The 18998-nt window shown below is 52.6% G+C and overlaps 2 protein-coding genes across 2 annotated transcripts; one reads left to right on the top strand and one right to left on the bottom strand.

Annotated features, from left to right (window-relative positions):
• The first annotated feature begins 237 nt into the window (after positions 1-237).
• On the top strand, positions 238-1783 carry MGAT2 (alpha-1,6-mannosyl-glycoprotein 2-beta-N-acetylglucosaminyltransferase). The gene has a single exon (XM_080592703.1). The coding sequence runs from the start codon at positions 314-316 to the stop codon at positions 1655-1657; it is 1344 nt and encodes a 447-aa protein (XP_080448829.1). The 5' UTR covers positions 238-313; the 3' UTR covers positions 1658-1783.
• A 1652-nt stretch (positions 1784-3435) lies between these two features.
• DNAAF2 (dynein axonemal assembly factor 2) lies at positions 3436-18902 on the bottom strand. Its single transcript, XM_080592692.1, has 3 exons — positions 16663-18902; positions 7270-7416; positions 3436-4811 (listed from the first exon to the last, which is right to left on the bottom strand). Exons 1-3 carry the CDS (start codon positions 18322-18324, stop codon positions 4242-4244), a joined length of 2379 nt encoding a protein of 792 aa, XP_080448818.1. The 5' UTR covers positions 18325-18902; the 3' UTR covers positions 3436-4241.
• Between the last annotated feature and the right edge of the window lie 96 nt (positions 18903-18998).

Here is an 18998-nt window from a genome sequence, read left to right as displayed (position 1 = left end):
GGGGCCGCTCCTCGACGTCCCCACCGGCCCCAGGATCCCCGGGGGCGTTGGGCACCGGGAGCCCCGCGCTGCGTGCGTTCGGTGCCCGGTGCCCCCGGCGGTGCCGGTGCCGCCTCCCGGCGGAAGCGGCTCAGCAAATGGCGCCGGCGGCGGCCAATGAGGAGGCTCCGGCGGCGGGCCCGGCCGGGCGCCCTATGGCGGGCGGCGACGTGGGCGAGGGGGGCGGTGGCGGCGGCGCGCGCGGCCAGCGGGAGAGGAGGAGGAGGCGGCGGCGGCGGCGGCGGCGGCCGCCGGCGGCGGGAGGCGGAGGAGGATGAGGCTGCGGATCTACAAGCGCAAGGTGCTGCTGCTGGCGCTGGCGCTGGCGGCCTGCGCGCTGGTGCTGTGGAGCGGCGGGCGGCGGAGGCAGCAGCGGGGCGGCACCGGGGAACCGCCGCGGGCGAGCGAGCCGCCGCCGCCTCCTCCTCCGCCGCCGCCGCGCCGCCCCGCCGCCAACGCCTCGGCCTCGGCCGCCGCCGCCGCCGTCCCCCAGCTCGTGCCGCTGCCCGCCGACAACGGGACGCGGAGCTACCGCTCGCTCGTCTACCGGCTCAACTTCGACCAGCCGCTGAGCAACGCGGGGCGCTTCCCGGCCCGGGCCCCCGGTGCCGGTGCCGCCGACGTGGTGCTGGTGGTGCAGGTGCACGATCGCGCCGAGCACCTGCGGCTGCTGCTCGAGTCGCTGCGGCGGGCGGCGGGCGTGGAGAACGTGCTGCTGGTGCTGAGCCACGACCTGTGGGCCGAGGAGCTGAACCGGCTGGCGGCCGGCGTGGACTTCTGCCCGGTGCTGCAGGTCTTCTTCCCCTTCAGCATCCAGCTCTACCCCCGCGAGTTCCCCGGGCACGACCCCCGCGACTGCCCCCGCGACGTGGGCAAGGCGGCGGCCCTGCGGCTGGGCTGCATCAACGCCGAGTACCCCGACTCCTTCGGGCACTACCGCGAGGCCCGCTTCTCGCAGACCAAGCACCACTGGTGGTGGAAGCTGCACTTCGTCTGGGAGCGGGTGCGGGCGCTGCGCGAGCACGCCGGGCCCGTCGTCTTCCTGGAGGAGGACCACTACCTGGCGCCCGACTTCTACCACGTCCTCAAAAAGCTGTGGGCGCTGCGCGAGCGCGAGTGCCCCGAGTGCCAGATCGTCTCGCTGGGCACCTACGGCCCCGTGCGCGGCGGCTTCGCCGGCCGCGCCGACAAGGTGGAGATGAAGACGTGGAAGTCCACCGAGCACAACATGGGCATGGCCTTCGGCAGAGACACCTACCAGAAGCTCATCGAGTGCACGGACGCCTTCTGCACCTACGATGACTACAACTGGGACTGGACTCTGCAGCACTTGACTGTCTCCTGTCTTCCAAAGTTCTGGAAAGTGCTGGTCCCCGAAATCCCCAGGATTTTCCACACGGGGGACTGTGGCATGCACCACAAGAAATCCTGCAGACCGTCCACCCAGAGTGCCAAAATCGACTCTCTCTTGAACAGCAACCGACAGTACCTGTTCCCCGAAGCCATGAGTATCAGTAAAAGGTACTCCATGGCACCCCTGTCCCCCCACGTGAAAAACGGAGGCTGGGGGGACATTCGGGACCACGAACTCTGTAAGAGTTACCGCAGACTTCAGTGAGGATCGCGCTCGCAGCCTTTTTCTTTCTGAATTGCTCCATACTGTCTTTTACAGGCACACACATGTATAAAAGCATTTATGGGTTGGTTTCTGCTTTAATATGAATAAACGTTCTTGTAAAAGGCGTCCCACGATGGTCATCTTTCATGTTCGGCCACCAGCCTTTGGAGACGGGCAGCTTGCTGCCGCTGGGCCGCTCGGAGCAGCCTCGACACCCGTGCGCAGAAGGCGGCCGTCGCTGTCTTACTGGGAGGAGGAGGAGGAAACTCTTATTTAAGTGCATCTCTCCGGGTGCTCACAGTGCGTGGTTTTTGTTCCTTTTTCCCCCCGCCGTGTCCGACGCGCCCTCGGCGCAGCGTGGAAGGGGCAGCGCGTGGTGAGGAGCGAGCGGACTGAGCCTCCCCGCGGCCCTCGGTACCTGCGTCCCGGTTGGTTTGCGATGTGTTGATGAATATATGAAGGAAAAAAAAAAATCATTGTTTTTACTACAATGTAGATAAATATATACGATTTTTTTAGTTCTGCCAAAATAAAATCCGGTTGTTTTGTAATACCAGAGGAGTTCTTGATTATCCCGAAAAGCTCACGTCACCTGGTGTTGCTAGAAAGCCAGGACTGGGGCGGGAGGGTGCAGGAGGGTGGGTGTCCTTAGTCTGGAGAGCTGAACAGATGCCATCAGCCGTTCCAGGAGTGTGCATTTAACTTTATTACATTTTTAATGATGCTTACTAATTGAGTTAGAGTAGAGACACAAGTGTGTGATACCCGCACACTCTCATTTGCAACAACAAAAAAAAAAAATTGCACTTCCAGATTAGTGAGCCGCGTAAGGTGACCGGTGACAATTCTGCTGTGTGCTGGAAACGCGCCGAAGTGGGGGCTGACAGCCACGAGTAGCAGAGCAGCGCCGTTCCTTAACAGCGAGCACTTATTGGCCTGTTTTAAGTGTAACGGTACATCTGCTTTGATGGCACTTCACTGTAAAGCACAACTGGCAGCAGGAGCACATAAGGAGCTTTTTGTGGAACAGGAGAGTGTCAGCAGAAGCAAACATTCAGCTAAGGTGACAGACGAACAGGTAGATTTTATGCTGAGAGATTTAGAGGGAGAAAAAAAAAAAAAAACCTTCCTTTTTTAATTAGCTAACAGGGGTTGGCGTTCTTATGACTCCAGCAATCACAGTTACTAATTGAATGGAGGACTTGCAGCAAGGCTTCCCTTTTACCAGCATTTGTCACCTACTTTATGGGTTGTGAATGTATCAGTTAAACGTTCATTTGAGAGAGCGCCAGGGTTTGTGAAATACTTTAAATAGCATGCAGATGTTTATTTTGAATGTGCCATGATAAAACATTTTGTGCCTTTTTTTTAAGGGGTAATTTTACTGCCAAGATTTTGTACGAGCTTTGGTAATTGCTACATTTTCATAGTTTCACAAAGTCAGGGCTGAGGCTGAAAAGAGCTGTGCCAGTTGTGTCAGCCCCTTAGTACCTCCCACGAGGAGTTGCACAACTGCGTGACAGAATTGATCTGGGTTAAACTTAACCCAGCGAAACACCCACCCTCGTTCAGCTGGAGCCCCGTTGCACTGGCACAAATGCTTTTGGCTTCCGCTGAACTTGTAGAAGTATCACGTACGCTGCATACCCCCCGTCCCTGCCAGCACTTGCCTTTAACAGAGCAATGTAGGAGAGATTCCAGAGCAGCTGTGAAACAAGTAAAAAAAAAAAAAATTCTTCTAAGGTACATTTTGTACAACTCAAAACAAAAATCCAGAAGTTGTGTCAGAAAGACTGAGAACGGGAACCGAAAGTTTATTATAGATATGTTCTTTTGGTTATCACACTTCAGAGACACGAACCAGTAAACAGCACACTGAAGCTGACAGAACTGAAAAGTGAATCTAAGCTGGATGAAACGAATCCGTTTTACAAATTGTAAATACTTAGTAAATACAGATGCAACAAGACAGGATGTTTTTGTTGTGCAATTGAATTTGTTCACTTGACAGACTGGGGTATGTTTGGATGCTGCATAACTGAAGTAATATACCAGGGTGGCATACATAGTATAAATGATGATTATTTCTAGGAGACTAATTAGAACTTCTCCATGTAATTAGAAATTTCATTTGATTGCTAAAAATCAGTGGCGGCCTAATCCTGCGATTATCACAAAATGAAGGGTTTGAAAAAAATGATGAATACCGCTCATTTCTAGGTGGACTAAATACAGCAGTTCCTGAGGGAGCCGTTAGGAGGAGGATATATACAAATAACCTGTGTAATTTAGCAAGAGATTAAGAAAGTTAAATAAATAATAAAGATGCATTGTCTTCCAGGAGCTTAGACTCATCTTCAGCTGCATCATTCTTGTCAGTAAAACTATTTCAGCTCATACATATAATTAAACTCAGACCTACTAACTTGAAAAATTATTAACGACTCAAGTATTCGAAGTTGACGTGTAAACAGAACGGTTTCAGTAGCAGCCTGTTTTCTACTTTTAGCCCTGAAGTCCTAAACCAGCGCATGAAAGTCCCAGTAAGCAACAAACAACAGAAGGAAATCCTGAAACAATCACACTAGTCCAGTTCATACAGCAAAGAGTTCTGAAACGTGACCGCGCAGCGCGTGGTGTGATCCCTGGTGAGCTGCACGCTCCCATCCTGCGTGCTCACCTCTCGGAGGAGCGGGGAGGCCGGTCTGCTGCCCGAGCTGCGCGGCGTCCCACGGGCCGGCTCAGCGTCTGCAGCTGCTTCCTCCCCTTCCATTTTCGCCTGCCCTTCCAGCAGAAGGCCCGCTTGTTTTTCAGATGCTGAGGACGCAGCCGTTTCGCCTACTGTGAGAGCACAGTCTAAATCTGGTTCGTTGCTCCTAGATCTGCCAGGAACTGCTGAGCTGGTGTCAGAAGGTTCGTGCTGCAAACAATGGTGTGAACTACAATCTCCTTTTCCTATTGTTTCAGCTGGTACAGGAGACACAGAAGTTTTGCTGGTTTCTGTAGCACGTTCTTCAACTGTGTCAGCTGCAGTACAGTTTGTTTGTGTCTTGGTTTGGAAGGAGTCATCATTGGTCTTTTCAGCAGGATCTCCTTCTGAGCTGTTCGCTAGTTGTTCTTTTTCATCACGTTCAGTATGGGCTGCTTCCTGCGGCTGCTGAGGAAATAAATCGTTTTAAATTCGAAACCAACCATGCACACAAAACTGCTGTAACAACAGGCCCGGACACTTGTTCCTCCAACGTCTGCCACCACAAAGCAGTCAGTGTGGTGCCGAGGGTTTCCTGATCCTGCGAACGCGCGTGGGAACAAGTGGCAGGGAGGCTGCTCCCTTCCCAAAGGTTTCCTCTGCAGTAGGAAATGCTGCGGGGCAGCTGCCGCGGTCGCAGCATGTATCGCAAGGAACCGGGGGCAGGGGTGAGAAAAGGCCAGTCACCACACCCAGGCCCTTGTTTTCTGTAACTCAGGGGATAAAAATCAGTCAAAGGCTCTAAACCTTCATTGCGAGAAGCGTGAGTTAACCTTACAGGTAAGGAAATTACAGTCTTGTTGTATGAGAAAGCAGTATCTGGTGTGTGAGCTGTCCCTCTCAGTCAGCCTAAGTGGGTTTAATCGAGGAATTGTTCCTGTTTGCCTCAGGAGAGCACGAACTGCGAGACCTGCTGCTGCCTAGGTAGCAGTTACCCAATTCCACTGCTGAAGCAGTCGCTAGCTAACAAAAAGTGGCAGGTGAGCCGTCCATCCCCAGCAGTGGGCAGCCAGGGTCAGGCGGGCTATGCCCAGGAGCAGCTGAATTCGGGGATTCACGGCCCTGCATTGCTCTCACTTCCCCAGCCCCTCCTGACCCCAAAGCCACCGCTCAGAGCGCCAAGACACGGCAGAAATGTACCAGGAAGTCCTCGGCGCTGCGTGGTTCTCCCACGGGGAAGCGGGAATCGTTTAAGCTATCTCACTTTCCCCTCCTTAGGTACCAAAACATCCTCCTTAGCTCTCCAACAATCCGGATTTTGAATTTTTATGCAGTCCACACAAGCTACAAAAGTTAAATCTGTCAGGTATCTCTGGAGGCTCTGCCGTTAGGGTGAACTCCGGTCCCCCAGCCAAGTTACTGCAGTCACGTGCCTCATCTGAGCTTGCTTTCCAAGAAGTCGTCTGCACGTTAACTCTATCTGCCATCTCCAGCCCACGGCCACAGAAGTAACCCCACTGTCCCTGCATATTATCTTTCCTTCAAGAGGAGGTTTAAGTGAATTTCTGGGGCAATGTCTATCAAGAAATCCGTGGATTTGGGGGCTCTACCTCAAGTTTTCCTATTTACAAAACTAATCTTGTTTTCTTCTGACAAACAGAAGGAAGAAAAACTGTGATGGTCGTGCCCCTGTGCAATTAAATCCTAAATAAGAAAAAAAAAATCAAAAACAGAAGATGAAGAGCCAAAAGAGCTAATTTCTTTTCTAATACTGGTAGAAATTTTCCAAACGATTTTTGACAAGTTCTTGAAGCTTCGCCTTTCAGTTTCCTACCTTGCAGAGGGAGGTCACTTTAATCCTGGGACAGACTTCAGAAACAGACCCCCCTGTATCCCTTACATAGAGAGGTGACTGAGGAAGAAGGGCAGCCTTCTTCCTTGCCTTAAACATTACAAGCTGTGATTTTGAGACCAGAGTTTAAGATGAACAGTCCCGTGTTTAACTCTCTGCACAACAGGAAACCACCAAGTATTCAAACACTTGGACTGAACAGAGATAACGAGACCCCATTCTTCGCAGACAAAATCCTCAAGGTTTTCTCTATCTTTGTGATAAGGCAAAGAGAGTGTGAAACACTGGCAGCAACTGAGCACCCTCTGTCCATTTTAATGCGCCCCTTCTGTCTCACGCTGTGCAGGCAGCTTCTTGGCCTCTCCTTCCTGCCCCTGCCCATGGCAGGGGGGTGGAATTAGAGGATCTTTAAGGTCCCTTCCAACCCAAACCCTTCTGCTCTACGATTCCATGACCCCAGGCCCCTGCGAGTACACTCAGCTCCGGTCACCAGACTCTACCCTGAAAGGTGTCTGTGCAAAAAGTGGCGTGCTTTAACCACAGGCTCCGGTACATGGACCCAAATTTTTGTATACGTGAAGGACATGGGGTATTCACTCATTTAGTTCCATTTTAAGAAAATTCTGGTTCTGTTCTAAAGACATCTGCCATGATTTGTTTGCAGCACGTTGTCATCAGCTCTGACCTGGAAGCACTTGGGGTCCCTCTAAGTGGGGGGACACTAAGTAACTACTTGGTCATTTTTTTCTTTCAATACCAGTGAGAGATTTAGTGTGTGGATGCCACTGTATATTCCTGCCAGGAGAAAGCACTGTTTTCAATGATTCTGTCATGGCTTTCCATCTTTCCAATGAAATACTGGACATTTCGATCCCTTGGTCACATCAAATGGCAGAAGCATGAACCCATTTCTAAAAGCTGGCGTTTATACTTACAGATGCACCGTTCTCCCTGGTTTTCCCTGCTATATCAAGACAAAGCAGGAACAAAGCTGCTCCGGTCAGATTTGATATTATCTGGCTGAAGTACACAAATCCATCGGTGATACATACGACTGCCAGCGATCCTTACCTTCAGCCTGATCTCACTTCTGTCCTCTGTAACATCAAGCACTTCAATTAACGGTTGACTTTCCAGTTCTGCCTCTGCGCAAAAGGAAGGGCATAGAACAGTGTCTAGGAATCCATCAACGTTTTCTTCACTGACAAACAATCTCTCCTAAAGAAAAAGGAAGAATAGGTTATGTTCTTGTTGTGCTATACTTGAGTGCCACTGGAGCAAGAAACCCTCTCAAAACAACGCTAGGACCCCGATTCACAAAGCGGTTTTCACACCTCGCTCACTTCTAGATAGACCCAACGTTGGACATTCAGAAGTGACGAGGTGAAACAAATTTGGACAGCAGTGCTTAGCTCATTTTGATTAAGAGTACGGATCCTCACTATACACGGAGATAAAATAAACTTTTATCTTCTCTCTTCGATACATGATTAATATACAGATCTAGGTTCCCTCCGAGGAATGATTCACACCAGCGCTGTTCTGCTGTCCTCACCCACCTTAACGCCAGGAAGGCCTCAAGCATTTATGGATTTCTTTCAGTGTCTTACTTTAGGAAAATGTAAACACTTCAGGCTTCAAGATCAGACCTTCTAAAGCACAAGCTATGAAACATGCATGACAATATCTGTTTCACATCCACCTGAGAAGGTTTCTCAGATCTCCACTTAGGCAAGAGTAAACACCGGTAGGAGAAAACAGAGAGGTACCACAATTACAGACAGTCTGGGGCGCGTTTTGAGGCCCTTAATGTGCCGTTCTGAAACAGCACGAAACATGTTGCTACAGGTTTTAAGATTTAAATCACTTACAGGTAATTAATGGTCCTAGAATATATCCTGGAGGAGCGTTTCATAAGAATGACAGAGCTCGCCCTGTCCTTATATTCTTCCGAAAACATCTGCTCTAGGCTGTGGGTACGGACGGACTTCACAGTAAAAATGCTCTGACTTGGGACTATTCTTATGCCCTGAGAATTACCTTTCCCATTTAACAACTGTTTCGTTGGAAACAGTAGGAAAAAGTTGCAAACCATCTACTTTAAGTCATATTTTTAAATTTCTCGTTCCCGTTCCACCCTCTCGTCAACCCAACACAAGTTAAATTCAATTATCACTGACATCTTGCAGGCTGAGAAGCAAAAAGGCAATTCTGCACATTTTTGGCCCCCTACGGATGTAGCCTTATGCACAGTCAGATGCTGCGCGGTTCCTACGGTACAAAATTTAACTGTTATCTTAAAAAAAAAAAAACTGCATGGGAAAAATAAAATAGCTTCCTATTTTTTTCGCCATTTAAATTAGAAATCACAATATGGGAAGTCGTAACGTATCTAGCGCTGGTTTTCAAAAGCACGGGATTAAATACATTTTCTATCCAGGATTACAATCCAGGCAACCATCCAACAGCGGGTGCAGGCGCTCCGTGAGGAGGCTGAACTACAGCCCGGTTCCCTGACAGAAAACCCTCCCGTAACGGAGATGCATCTCATGTTGTCGTGTACGGAGCCCCCGAAGTATTTATTCCCCCCCTGTTCCTTCCTTTCTCTCCTGCCAGAGAGCCCCGCTGGTGCGCTGGGGTCACAGCAGCATCCTGCAGAGTTCAGAAGGTGTCAGGGTAAAGGAACGAGGCGTGCAGCACAGGCACAAACTCCCACCCTTCGGGACCTGCATCATCAGCACGGCCTTGGGCAGCACAGGGGACTCAGAGGGAAAACGTGTTTTTTTTTTCTCCCTCTGAACCTGTATTTTTTTTTTTGTCTAGCGAGAGCATAAGCCTTTTATAAAAGGATTCTTACTGCGCGTTTGTGCTCCTAACAACAGCGGTACCCGATCTGTAAGCCACGCAACAACAAAACCAAATCCCGGGTGTAGGAATCCAGAGAGGAGACGCTTTAAATGACAACAGTTCTGCTGTGTCTAAACACAGCAAACCACATCCTCGGGTCGCATTGTCTGACCTGACTTCCACCGGCCGGTCCCTCGCAGAAGCTGCGGAGCCGCTGCCCGGTACAGCCCTGGCCGAGCAGCGGCACAGGGGGCAGAAACGGCATCACGGGGGCACTCGGGAAAGGGCAGGAGATGTGAGCAGACCCGAGAGGACCCCTCTGAGTAACCGTGAGGGTCGGGAAGTTGCGGCTGGAGCCACCTCTGCAGCCGGGGCCGGGAGTGCCAACACCGGAGCGAGCGGGGGCTCGGCGGCAGGGAGCACCAGGCACGGCGTTACCCTTCAGCAACGAGACCCACCGCTTATTTTTTCTGATTCAAGGCAAAATAACTGGTTTTCTTCACAGGAAATACTGTTAACAACACAGAACGGAAGGCCTGCTGATCCGTACTCTAGCCAAGGATAGGAGGGAGCTGCCTGAGATGACGCCTGCACCATTTTAATCACCACGAGCCACTTTCACCAGGTGTAGCACCAGCGTGGCAACGTATTCCCCGAGCCGCACGCTCACATTTCAAGGAAGTATTTAAAACATCGTCACCAGTGGCCTGTCATGAATCAAAACGCCATGTGCTGTACACGCAAGCAATGCCGTTTGTTACCGAGACAATGACTGCCATTAGCGTGTTCAGACAACCAGCAACCGCAATTCGAACTTTGCATTCACAGCGAGCATATGCCGAGGCGTTTATATTACTGCAGATGTTATCAAAGCACAGAGTTTGGCAAAAAGCAACCGGGGAATTTATTTAAAGCCTGTTTGCTCTGGCTCGCAAGAGCAGCAGAGGAGAGGCCTCCAGAGATGATTTCAATGACCCTGTGAAGTAATGATTTGGTTTTAAACAGTTTGTTTCCTGGTATTTATGACGGGCCGGTAGCAACTTAGACTCACACGTGGTTTTCCCCAGGCACACAGTCTTCTGCTGCTTGGTCCGGGCTCATTTGTCCCTGCCGCCAACCCGAGGCCGAACGGACACGTAGGTCAGCAGGGACGGCCCTGCCTCGCAGCACAGCGCTCGCGCGGCAGCACAACCCCGCAGCCCGGTGCAGGTCCCCCCCGCCGCCCCGAGTACCTGGCTCTGCGTCACGTTACACAAACCCATCGCCGGCCTCGCGGCAGGACAGACCTCAGGCTTGCATCACCCGCACGCCTGCTGTAGCGAGGGGCTGATTCCAACGAGAGAAGGGACTCGGACCTACCGCCCCGCCAGCCCTCGGCCTGCACAGTCCCACTGCAAACCAGCTCGGCACAGGGCTCTGGAGGTCGTGGAGAACAGAATTACTGAGCTGGGGGTGAAAATTTTTACAAGGTGCCCATGACTGGCAAGATTAAACGGCTCAAAAGATGCTTTCATGTGCTTAATCAATAGGTTAATAACGTTTCCTGACACAACTGCTCTGCGTAAGTACATTATTCCCATAATGGGCCTAGCAATTAAAGGCTATTCAGAAATAAGATTGTTTTATAGCAGAAGAAAACTATGATTTTTAAGTTAGAGAGGTTACATTGGAAAAAAGATCAAATAAGTCTGTTCTGTTCTCCTTTTCCAACCTCCTCTGGCCCCCCAAAAAACTTGCCAAGAGTCCTGAAACGCTGAGCGCACAATTAAATGAACCAAAAATAAACTTCTGTAAGATTAAGCAGAACAGTCTCAGTTTCTAGCATCACCTTCTAAGAAGTGATCCCTAACCAAAGTGTATTAACTCTTCACAGTAGTTCAAAAACTGGAAACCGTAACACGGATTGAAGAATTGAAAGAAAGCACGTAACACAACTCAAAACGGCTTGGAAGTGAGGACAGAAGCAGAGCGAGCAGGAGTGCTTCTGATCTCGCAGCCAGCTGGGATCCAGCACCTCCGTTAGGATCTGCAAGTGCCCTTCAGGAGCACACCGCAGCATCCGCTCTGCTCTCCGGTACAGGTTCCTTCCTGAAGGTCAGGGGCTTAAAACGGAAAGGTATCTTACGCTTCCCAGCACAACTCCGTAGGCTGCACGCTCGGTTGCTTCTGGAACCAAGACAGCTCCTCCACAAGAGCCCCGACCCCGGGATCACCGGCCACGAGGAGGGCCCCAGCACAGGCCCGGGGGTGCACCCACGGGAGCACCCCCAGCCCACGCTGCCGGCGCTGGGAGCAGCGAGCCCCAGCAGCCACACCTCGCACGCTGCTGCCTTCTCCTCCAGGGAAAGCGTGGCCTCCCTGCAGCGCCCGCCGGGGCCGCGTCGTGGGGCACGCCGTCACCTGCACCGCCTGCAACAGGTCCGAGGGCACCGACAGGACGAATACCACGTCTAACGAGATAACAAGAGGGATTAGTTAGAAAGAGTTCAGACTCGGGTCCCTCCGTTACACAGACAGCTAGAAATAGTACTCTTCTCGTGATTTTTCTGCACACGGGTCACAGCCGCGGAGGAGCTGCCCCACAGCATTCCTGCTGTCGAAGCAGGAGGCCCAAGTCCAGGGGTTAGACACGTGGCACTCGATGTGCAGCAGGCTTACCAGGGGTTACAGCGCTTCAGCGGTATTTACCAGCTCCTTTCTAAAGGAAAAAGCAACAAGAGCTTGGAAAGGATCTCCTTCACCGGCTCTGGTGGCCATGCCAAGCAGCGTTTTATGTTCTGCAACATGCCCACCTAAAACCTTCTCCACGAAGACATCGGCGTTCCCCCAGAAGTTAAACACGGCTTTTGTATCGCCGCACAGCTCCCTTTTGGGTATCTCTGTTAGGTAATCCCCACAAACAACACCGCTCATGCTTAGTTCAAACCATGAGCTAATCAGGAATGTTTACTGTAACGTTTTTCATTCCGTAACCGTTAAAAATAAATAAATCTCAGTCCGTAGCAAAGCAGAGGAAACAGTGCTCCCCCCTGTTCTCTGCAGGGGTTCGCTTCCTCAGCAGTCACCTCACCATGAGTTAAATCTTAATATTCTCCATCACGTTACGTGGGCTTTTATTACAAGAGGCCTGTTGGTTTGGGATTTGTTTTCCTTCGTGAGCAAAGAAGAGATTCTACATTGTACAGTAATGGGATAAAAAAAAAGCAAATTTCTTTTTCTGGGGTGCCCCAGCCAGACCCCCAGAGCAGGACAGCGAGGGCGTCCTCCGAACAAAGTCCCCGAGCATGCCGAGGAGGGCAGGGATGGTGTGGGTCAGCACAAGCGGGAATTCCTACGTTACCCAATGTTTTCTAGTCACGTGAAAATGGGCACACATGACTCTTTTGGGGTCATGCAGAATTAATTATTTACCAAACATGTTTCACGTGCCAAGAACGGAGACTCCAAGCCTCAGTAGCTGCGACGCACCCACCAGAAAACAGGCTTTTATTCCTGTTCAGAACCAAGCGTGTAGCCCCAGGAGACCAAACACAAGATGACGGTGCTTCACGGAGGCACGATTTCAGCCATTTCCCAACTCCAGCTCCGCCGTGAACCAGGACGTTCCGGGACGCGCTGTTCTCAGAAACCTTGCCTGGCAGGCTTACAGCTTTTATTAATGGTTATTTAACTCTCAGCCGTTCTTTTTCACAATATACTGCGCAGGCTCTCTTTCTTAAAATGAAAGGGAATTCTCTGATGCAGGAGGTTCCTTGGCCTGAGCTCCCAGGATTTAAACAAGTGGAAGCAAAAGGTGCGGAAGGACCAGATAAGGGATAAGGGAGGGAGCACGGCTGGCAGGTGGTGATTCTGGCAGCTTCCCCAGGTCACGGGTCTCTATTCCCCTGAAAAAACAGGGCCTGGAGTGACTCACAGAGAGATCAACGCTTTGGGGTCTGCCGCTGGTACAGCGATTGAACACGACGGCCAGTGACAAAAGATAACTTTTAAGCCCTTGAAATACAAATGACCCTGTTCCATCAAGTCCAAAGTTACGAAATTTCTACCTTTACAGGATTTCTGCTCACCGTGACGAGCGTGAAGAGACAGCACGGCTTGGCCAAGAGGCAAAACTACTCAGAAAGAAAAAGCAGCAATGGCTGCAACCGCTGACTAAAAGGTTACGGCGCGGAGTCAGCGGAGCGCTATGCGTTGTACGGGGAAGTGGTAAAACCCAGAGGACACTAAGAGCTACCAAAGGAAGGAATACTGGCAACGACACATTCAAGGTCTGGGGGGTGGAGGACTGTTGCACTGTAAAGATTTGCTGAAAATAAGCACTTGCTTTAGCTGGGGTGAGGATCCAGACTGCTCAGCATCTATGGAAACTGCGCTCTAAATATATCGTCTTTCAGCACAGGGATTCAAACGTATCTGACTTCACAAAAGGAAAACCGGTCCTTGAAATTGTGTTTCAAGAACGTTGTCTTAAGCGCAAGCTCGACTCATTCCTCTACCATTATCTGTATCAGTCCAATTTCCGAGGAGAAAAGAGGGCAGCACGATAACAGGAACACGACGATCACGCAAGGCAGGGCTGTGCAATTACCGGCCCCGTTATCGCGCACGTTGATCTGGCAGAGGCACACGGGCAATAAAAACCGAGCAAGAGACGCTGCACAACATCACAGTCCGGGGACAGGGCTGCCGAAGAGATGCATTCTGCTCGTGCAGAGAACAATTATCGTAACACGTTTTCCTGGCTGTTGGGCGCATTAACGGGAGTCGATTACACGGGTAGCCAACAGGGCTTTGTAGCAGCCGCTGCGGCAAGCGCCGCCGCTGAGCCGGGCAGATTTCTGCCATAACCAAGCCAGCAAGGAGCCCGCTCCTAGCAGCCTGGAAAACAGAAACCCTTGGTCTCCAGTAAGAAGCAGCTTCCCAGGAGACAGCAGAACAGGCATTTCCTACCCGTAAAAAACACCGGCCTCTTCGTGAGCTATCCTCTGGCTACGCTGCTGTGGGGAAGCAACTACAAAGAAGAGGGCAGCAGCACAACTGGGAGGTAAAGGACAAAATTCCTGCTCACCTAGGCCACCAAAAGCTGCCTAAAGCGATTAAACAGGGCACTGCTGCTGTGCATATTCCAGAAACACTCTCTTCTGTGACTGATGCAACTCCTCGCAGGTCTCAACGCAGAGAACGTAGCTCTGATTTATAGGAATGGATTCAAAGAAAAAATACCAGCGATTACGGCAGACAAATTGGAGAAATCAACATAAGGAGAAGAGAAACGACCACAAGCAAATTGTTAATGGACAGAAGATGGCAAATAATAGTAGCTCTAATTAAATATTAATTTTTCTCACTTCTCTCTGAATGAATGCAGCTATCTGTGCTGGCACAGGCACTTCTGGGAAATAGCACAGTTAAAAAAAAGCAAACAGAACAAATGACTTCAGATTATTTCAACTGCTTCAATTTGCAGGCTTGTATCCAAAAGGACTGCACCCCAGAAGAAATCAATCTTTTTTACTCTGCTGCATGAATGAATGGCTGGGAGGCCTATGACTAATTCCAAGTCTCCTCCTCCTACTACTCCATCCAAAACATTTGGCAATATATAATAAATTCAGGCCACTGAAAGATTTTTTTGTCACAAAAAGGTAATATTGACTAAAATCCCACTACTGGCTAGCCTTTTAACGCCTTTCAATAGAATGATGTTCCCCCAGTCATAATAATGAATACACGCACCAAGCAGCGTAACAATTAGACTGAGATCAAAGCGTGCAAACATGTCAATCAACCACGGTACTAAAGACACACTTCAAGCAGAATCTCCTGTTCCCAAACTGAGTTTTCAGTAATAACCCCACAGTCACAGAAAGCTGCTTTTTCACTAAAAAAAAAAAATAGATCTTTGCTACAACCACTTACAATGACAAAACAGAGTATCGCAGCAGTGTGTCCCAACCGCTGTATCCTCACCACTTTACTGGTTCTGCCAAACTCCCTGAAAAACTAAGCAGGCTGTGAGATACTCCAGTAGAAGACTGCTAAACCTGCGTTTAGGCCTGTTTGCCATAAAACAATGAGCAAGCTGCCTGACGTGCACCGTGGCACACGATGAAAGAGATGGAAATCCAGACGACGTGAAAAAGTGGGTAAAATGCCTGTAGTGCCTGTCCCTCCCTTCTACACCTACAAAGAGAAGGGCCAGCAGTCTGCATGACGGCTTGCTTGACGCAATTTGACATTGTGTCAGCACCCAGTACTTGGTCACACCGATTAACATTAGTGCCAAATGTTTTGTGGTCCCACTTGCACAGACTCGCAAGCTCCTGCTTTGGTAAAAGTCAAGGAAATGCACTGCAAACAGTTTCGTGTGGGTGGTTCTCAAGAAATCCATCATCTCCGATACGCACCCAAACCGATGAGCTCCTCCTTCAGAGGAGTTCACAGAAAAGGTGTGCAGCCTACTAAATGGGAAATAAAATACGAAGATTCAGCTGTACGTATACTCGTTGGATAATTATATCTCCTCCAGAATCATACAGTATTTTCTAATTGTAGGGACAGAGCAATTAAGGTACCCCAAACCATCATCCCACTGGATATACTTTGTCTGCTAGTTTTGTGGACTTGCACTCCCATGGTTTGTGATCCAAACTGCAAAGGGTTTTGTTGTTCTAAAACAAAGATCAACTGAAAATCACTGGGCCAAAAAGTTACATAAGAATTATGCAGCCTTAATCCCTGCTCACGATACGTTCTTTGAAGCACTGAGCTTCAAGAACAACGTAGTTCTCCACAAAACTTGTGTCGGTGTTTCTTCACAGCAGGAGTGCCACAGCGTGAGCATCTTTTTGGGGAGACTGCCAGCTCTCAGTTAGCAGTGTCAGCCAGATGCAGCAGATGTGCCACGCTCCTCCCATCACACGGAGCATCCTCTGCCTAACAACCCATAAAATAATAAGACACCTAAACTAGAATCATATTGGGATTTGTAAGAAGAGGGGATGAAGAACTAGGCCAGCAAAATGGCAATCAGCAGCTGTCTGTTCACAGCTGCTGGCTGCAGTATCACCCTGCTTGAACCAGCAGGTGTTCCTGCAATGTAAACAGAAATCCTGTCCTGAAAGGCAGACAGGTATACTCCCCTCACACACCTGCACTTCAGTGAATTGTATGCACGTATGTACCTCTGATGTATTATAAACACCTCCTTTCTTCATGCACACAGGCGGGCATGAGCCAGATGGTCATTTACAGGGCCTTAAAGACTAAAGCTAAGGACACAGCACAGGCCCTGTTTTTACTCGTTATCAGCACTTCCCTTAGAAAAAACATCAGCTCAGGAAGCAGCTCCAAGGACACAGTTATCAGCTCCGTGACATGACCTCCGTGCTGCCGGTACAAGACCGCTGCTAACTGTGTCGTTGCACTGACGTCTGGTCACAGCTCTCGGAGGGAAGCGATTTCCGTCATCACCAGCTTCTTCCGAGCTGGGACCGATAACCTAACAGCTCCTGGAGATCTCATTTATCAACAACTCCAAAAGCGGGAGCTGCGTGCTCGAGCGAGGCTGTGACACGGCTGGGAGCAGGATGAGCAACCTGCCATGAGGGCTGTTACCTGCAGAGCGGAGGCGTCAAGGCCGAAGCAGAATTTCTCCCAGGGCCCGTCGCTCCCAGGGGCCTTGGCGAGCCCGATGGCAGCGTTGTGGGCGCTCACACTGACGCTGGTCTCGGGGGCTGCCAGCCTGTTTGCGGGAGGAAACCTCAGGAACAGGGCGTAGGCAGCGGTGGCACTGGAGAAGCGGAGGCTGTAGTGGTTCGTGCCCACGTCCCCCCGGAGGCTGTGGGGCTGGATGCCGGGCACGGGCAGCAGCAGGGTGAGGGAGGCCTCATCCTGGCGGCAGCGGAAGGGAGGGCACAGGGCAGGCTCGGGGCTGCCGCGGCCCCGGGGCAGAGCCATGTCGCCGGGGCCGTCCTCAGCCGCCGGCGGGGCTGGGCGCGGGGGGGAGCCCCCAGCGAGGCCGCCGGGCTCGGCCGGCTCGGGGCTGGCGGGGGAAGCGGCCCCGGAGCGGGGGGGATCCCCGGGGGGGTCGGGGGGCTCCTCGCTGCTCCACGTGCTGCAGGAGGAAGGAGGAGGGGAAGAAGAAGGAGGAGGAGGAGGAGAAGGAGGAGGAGCAGCAGCCCCGCCGCCGCCGCCCCCCTCAGCCGCCGGCTCCCCGCCGGGGCCGGGCTCCTGCAGCCGCTCCCCGCCGTCCCCGTGCGGCTGCCGGGGGCCGGTGGGCGGCACGACGGGCAGCGTGACCAGCAGCCGCCGCTCGGCCTTGTTGAACTCGGCCCGGCCGCGGCTCTCGTCCACGGCGTAGGGCAGGCGGAGGCGGAGGCGGTAGGAGGGCCGCTGCGAGTCGAGGCGCAGCTCCCGCGGGCGGACCTCGAGCACGGCCTGGGCGGCGGAGCCGAGCAGCGGCAGCTCCACCGTCACCACCAGCTCCCGGGGCACCGGGCTGGGCGCCGAGTCGCGGCAGCAGCGGTAGTCCTGCAGCTCCACGTAGGAGCGCTGCCGGAGGCTCCAGCGAGGCGTGGTGGGGCCGGTTTCACGGGGCGGGGGGGCGGGAGGGTCGGGGACGGGAACGGGGACTGGGAAAGGAGGCAGCGGGCAGCCGGTGTCGGCGGGAGGCGGCGTTGCGCCGCCGGGCAGCGGGGTGCGGATGACGGGAGCCTGCGGGACGCCCTTGTAGGCGGCCCCGCGGAGGACGGCGGCGTTGGTGCGGTCGAGCTGCACGGCGAAGCGGCGCTCCACGGCCTCCAGCGCCGTGTCGCTGAGCAGGCGGCGGAAGCGGGGGCTGCGGGCGGCCAGGCGCAGCGCCGCCGGGTGGAAAACCACGTCGTAAACCAGGCGGCGGCGGCCGCCCCGGCCCAGCTCCTCGCGGCCCGGCGCCAGGCTGTAGGGCAGGGCCCAGCGGTGACCGCCGGGCTCGGCGCGGGCCTGCGGGCGGTCGACGTGCGGGTTGCTGCAGACGTTGAGGTAGCAGCGGCGGGAGCCGGCCTGGCTGGTGCGCAGCACGTAGCCGGGGGTCGGGTGGATGAAGCGCACCTCCACGCCGCGCTCCCGTTCCAGCGCCGTCACCTCCTCCTCGTACAGCCGCCGCTGCTCGGGGTCGGCCAGCTCGGCCGCGTACTCGGCGAACAGCTCGCGGAAGCGCGGCTCGCGGAAGGCCTGCCGCAGCCGCTCCGCTTCCTCGGCGCTGAGCTCCAGCTGCTCCGGCCGCCCTTCGGCCGCCATCGCCCCGCGGCCCGGCCCGGCCCGGCCCGGCCGCACGGGTCGCCGTGGAGACGCCAAACAAGATGGCGGCCCCCGCCCGTTGCTGTGGTGATGCTAAACAAGATGGCGGCGGCGGGCACCTGCGGCCGGTTGCCGTGAGGGCGCCGTGGTGGTTGGTGTCTCCATGCCTTCCCCCCCCTTGTTTTCCTCAGTGCCTCGGCCCGACCCGGGGTGTAAAAGGCGGCAGCTCTCCGTTGTAAGGCAAACCATGTGCATGTATGTAATATATAGATATATATGATACATATATAGATATAAGCACTGCCTGGCCCTGAGTTCCCCACCTTTCTGATTGCTCCTGCAGTAGGATTTCCAGAAAGCACTCCCCAGAAATGTCAAAGGATCCTGTCCTTGTTCCCTTTACACCTCTCCTCACCCTGGCTGCCTAACATTCTTATCCGCTGGCTATACTGCCAGCAGTAATCAGTGCCTCACAACTCTTCCTTAGACGTTTCCTGTCCAAAGAAAAATCCTAGCCCACATTTCCTGTATTTGCTGCAAATAGCTATCGGTTAAGAACAGCATGGTGAAAACCAAAGTTCTCCTTATCTTTTAAGTTCCTTTTTAAAAGACAGGTATTTTCTATCTGCTATACATGCGTTGCTTCCTCCAGTTGCCTTCATTTATTACATTGT

This window comes from Anser brachyrhynchus, assembly GCF_964034855.1.
Source record: "Anser brachyrhynchus genome assembly, chromosome: 5".
Lineage (NCBI taxonomy): Eukaryota > Metazoa > Chordata > Aves > Anseriformes > Anatidae > Anser > Anser brachyrhynchus.
Note: the sequence above shows the minus strand (reverse complement) of the source record. Positions and strands in the feature narration are given on the sequence as shown.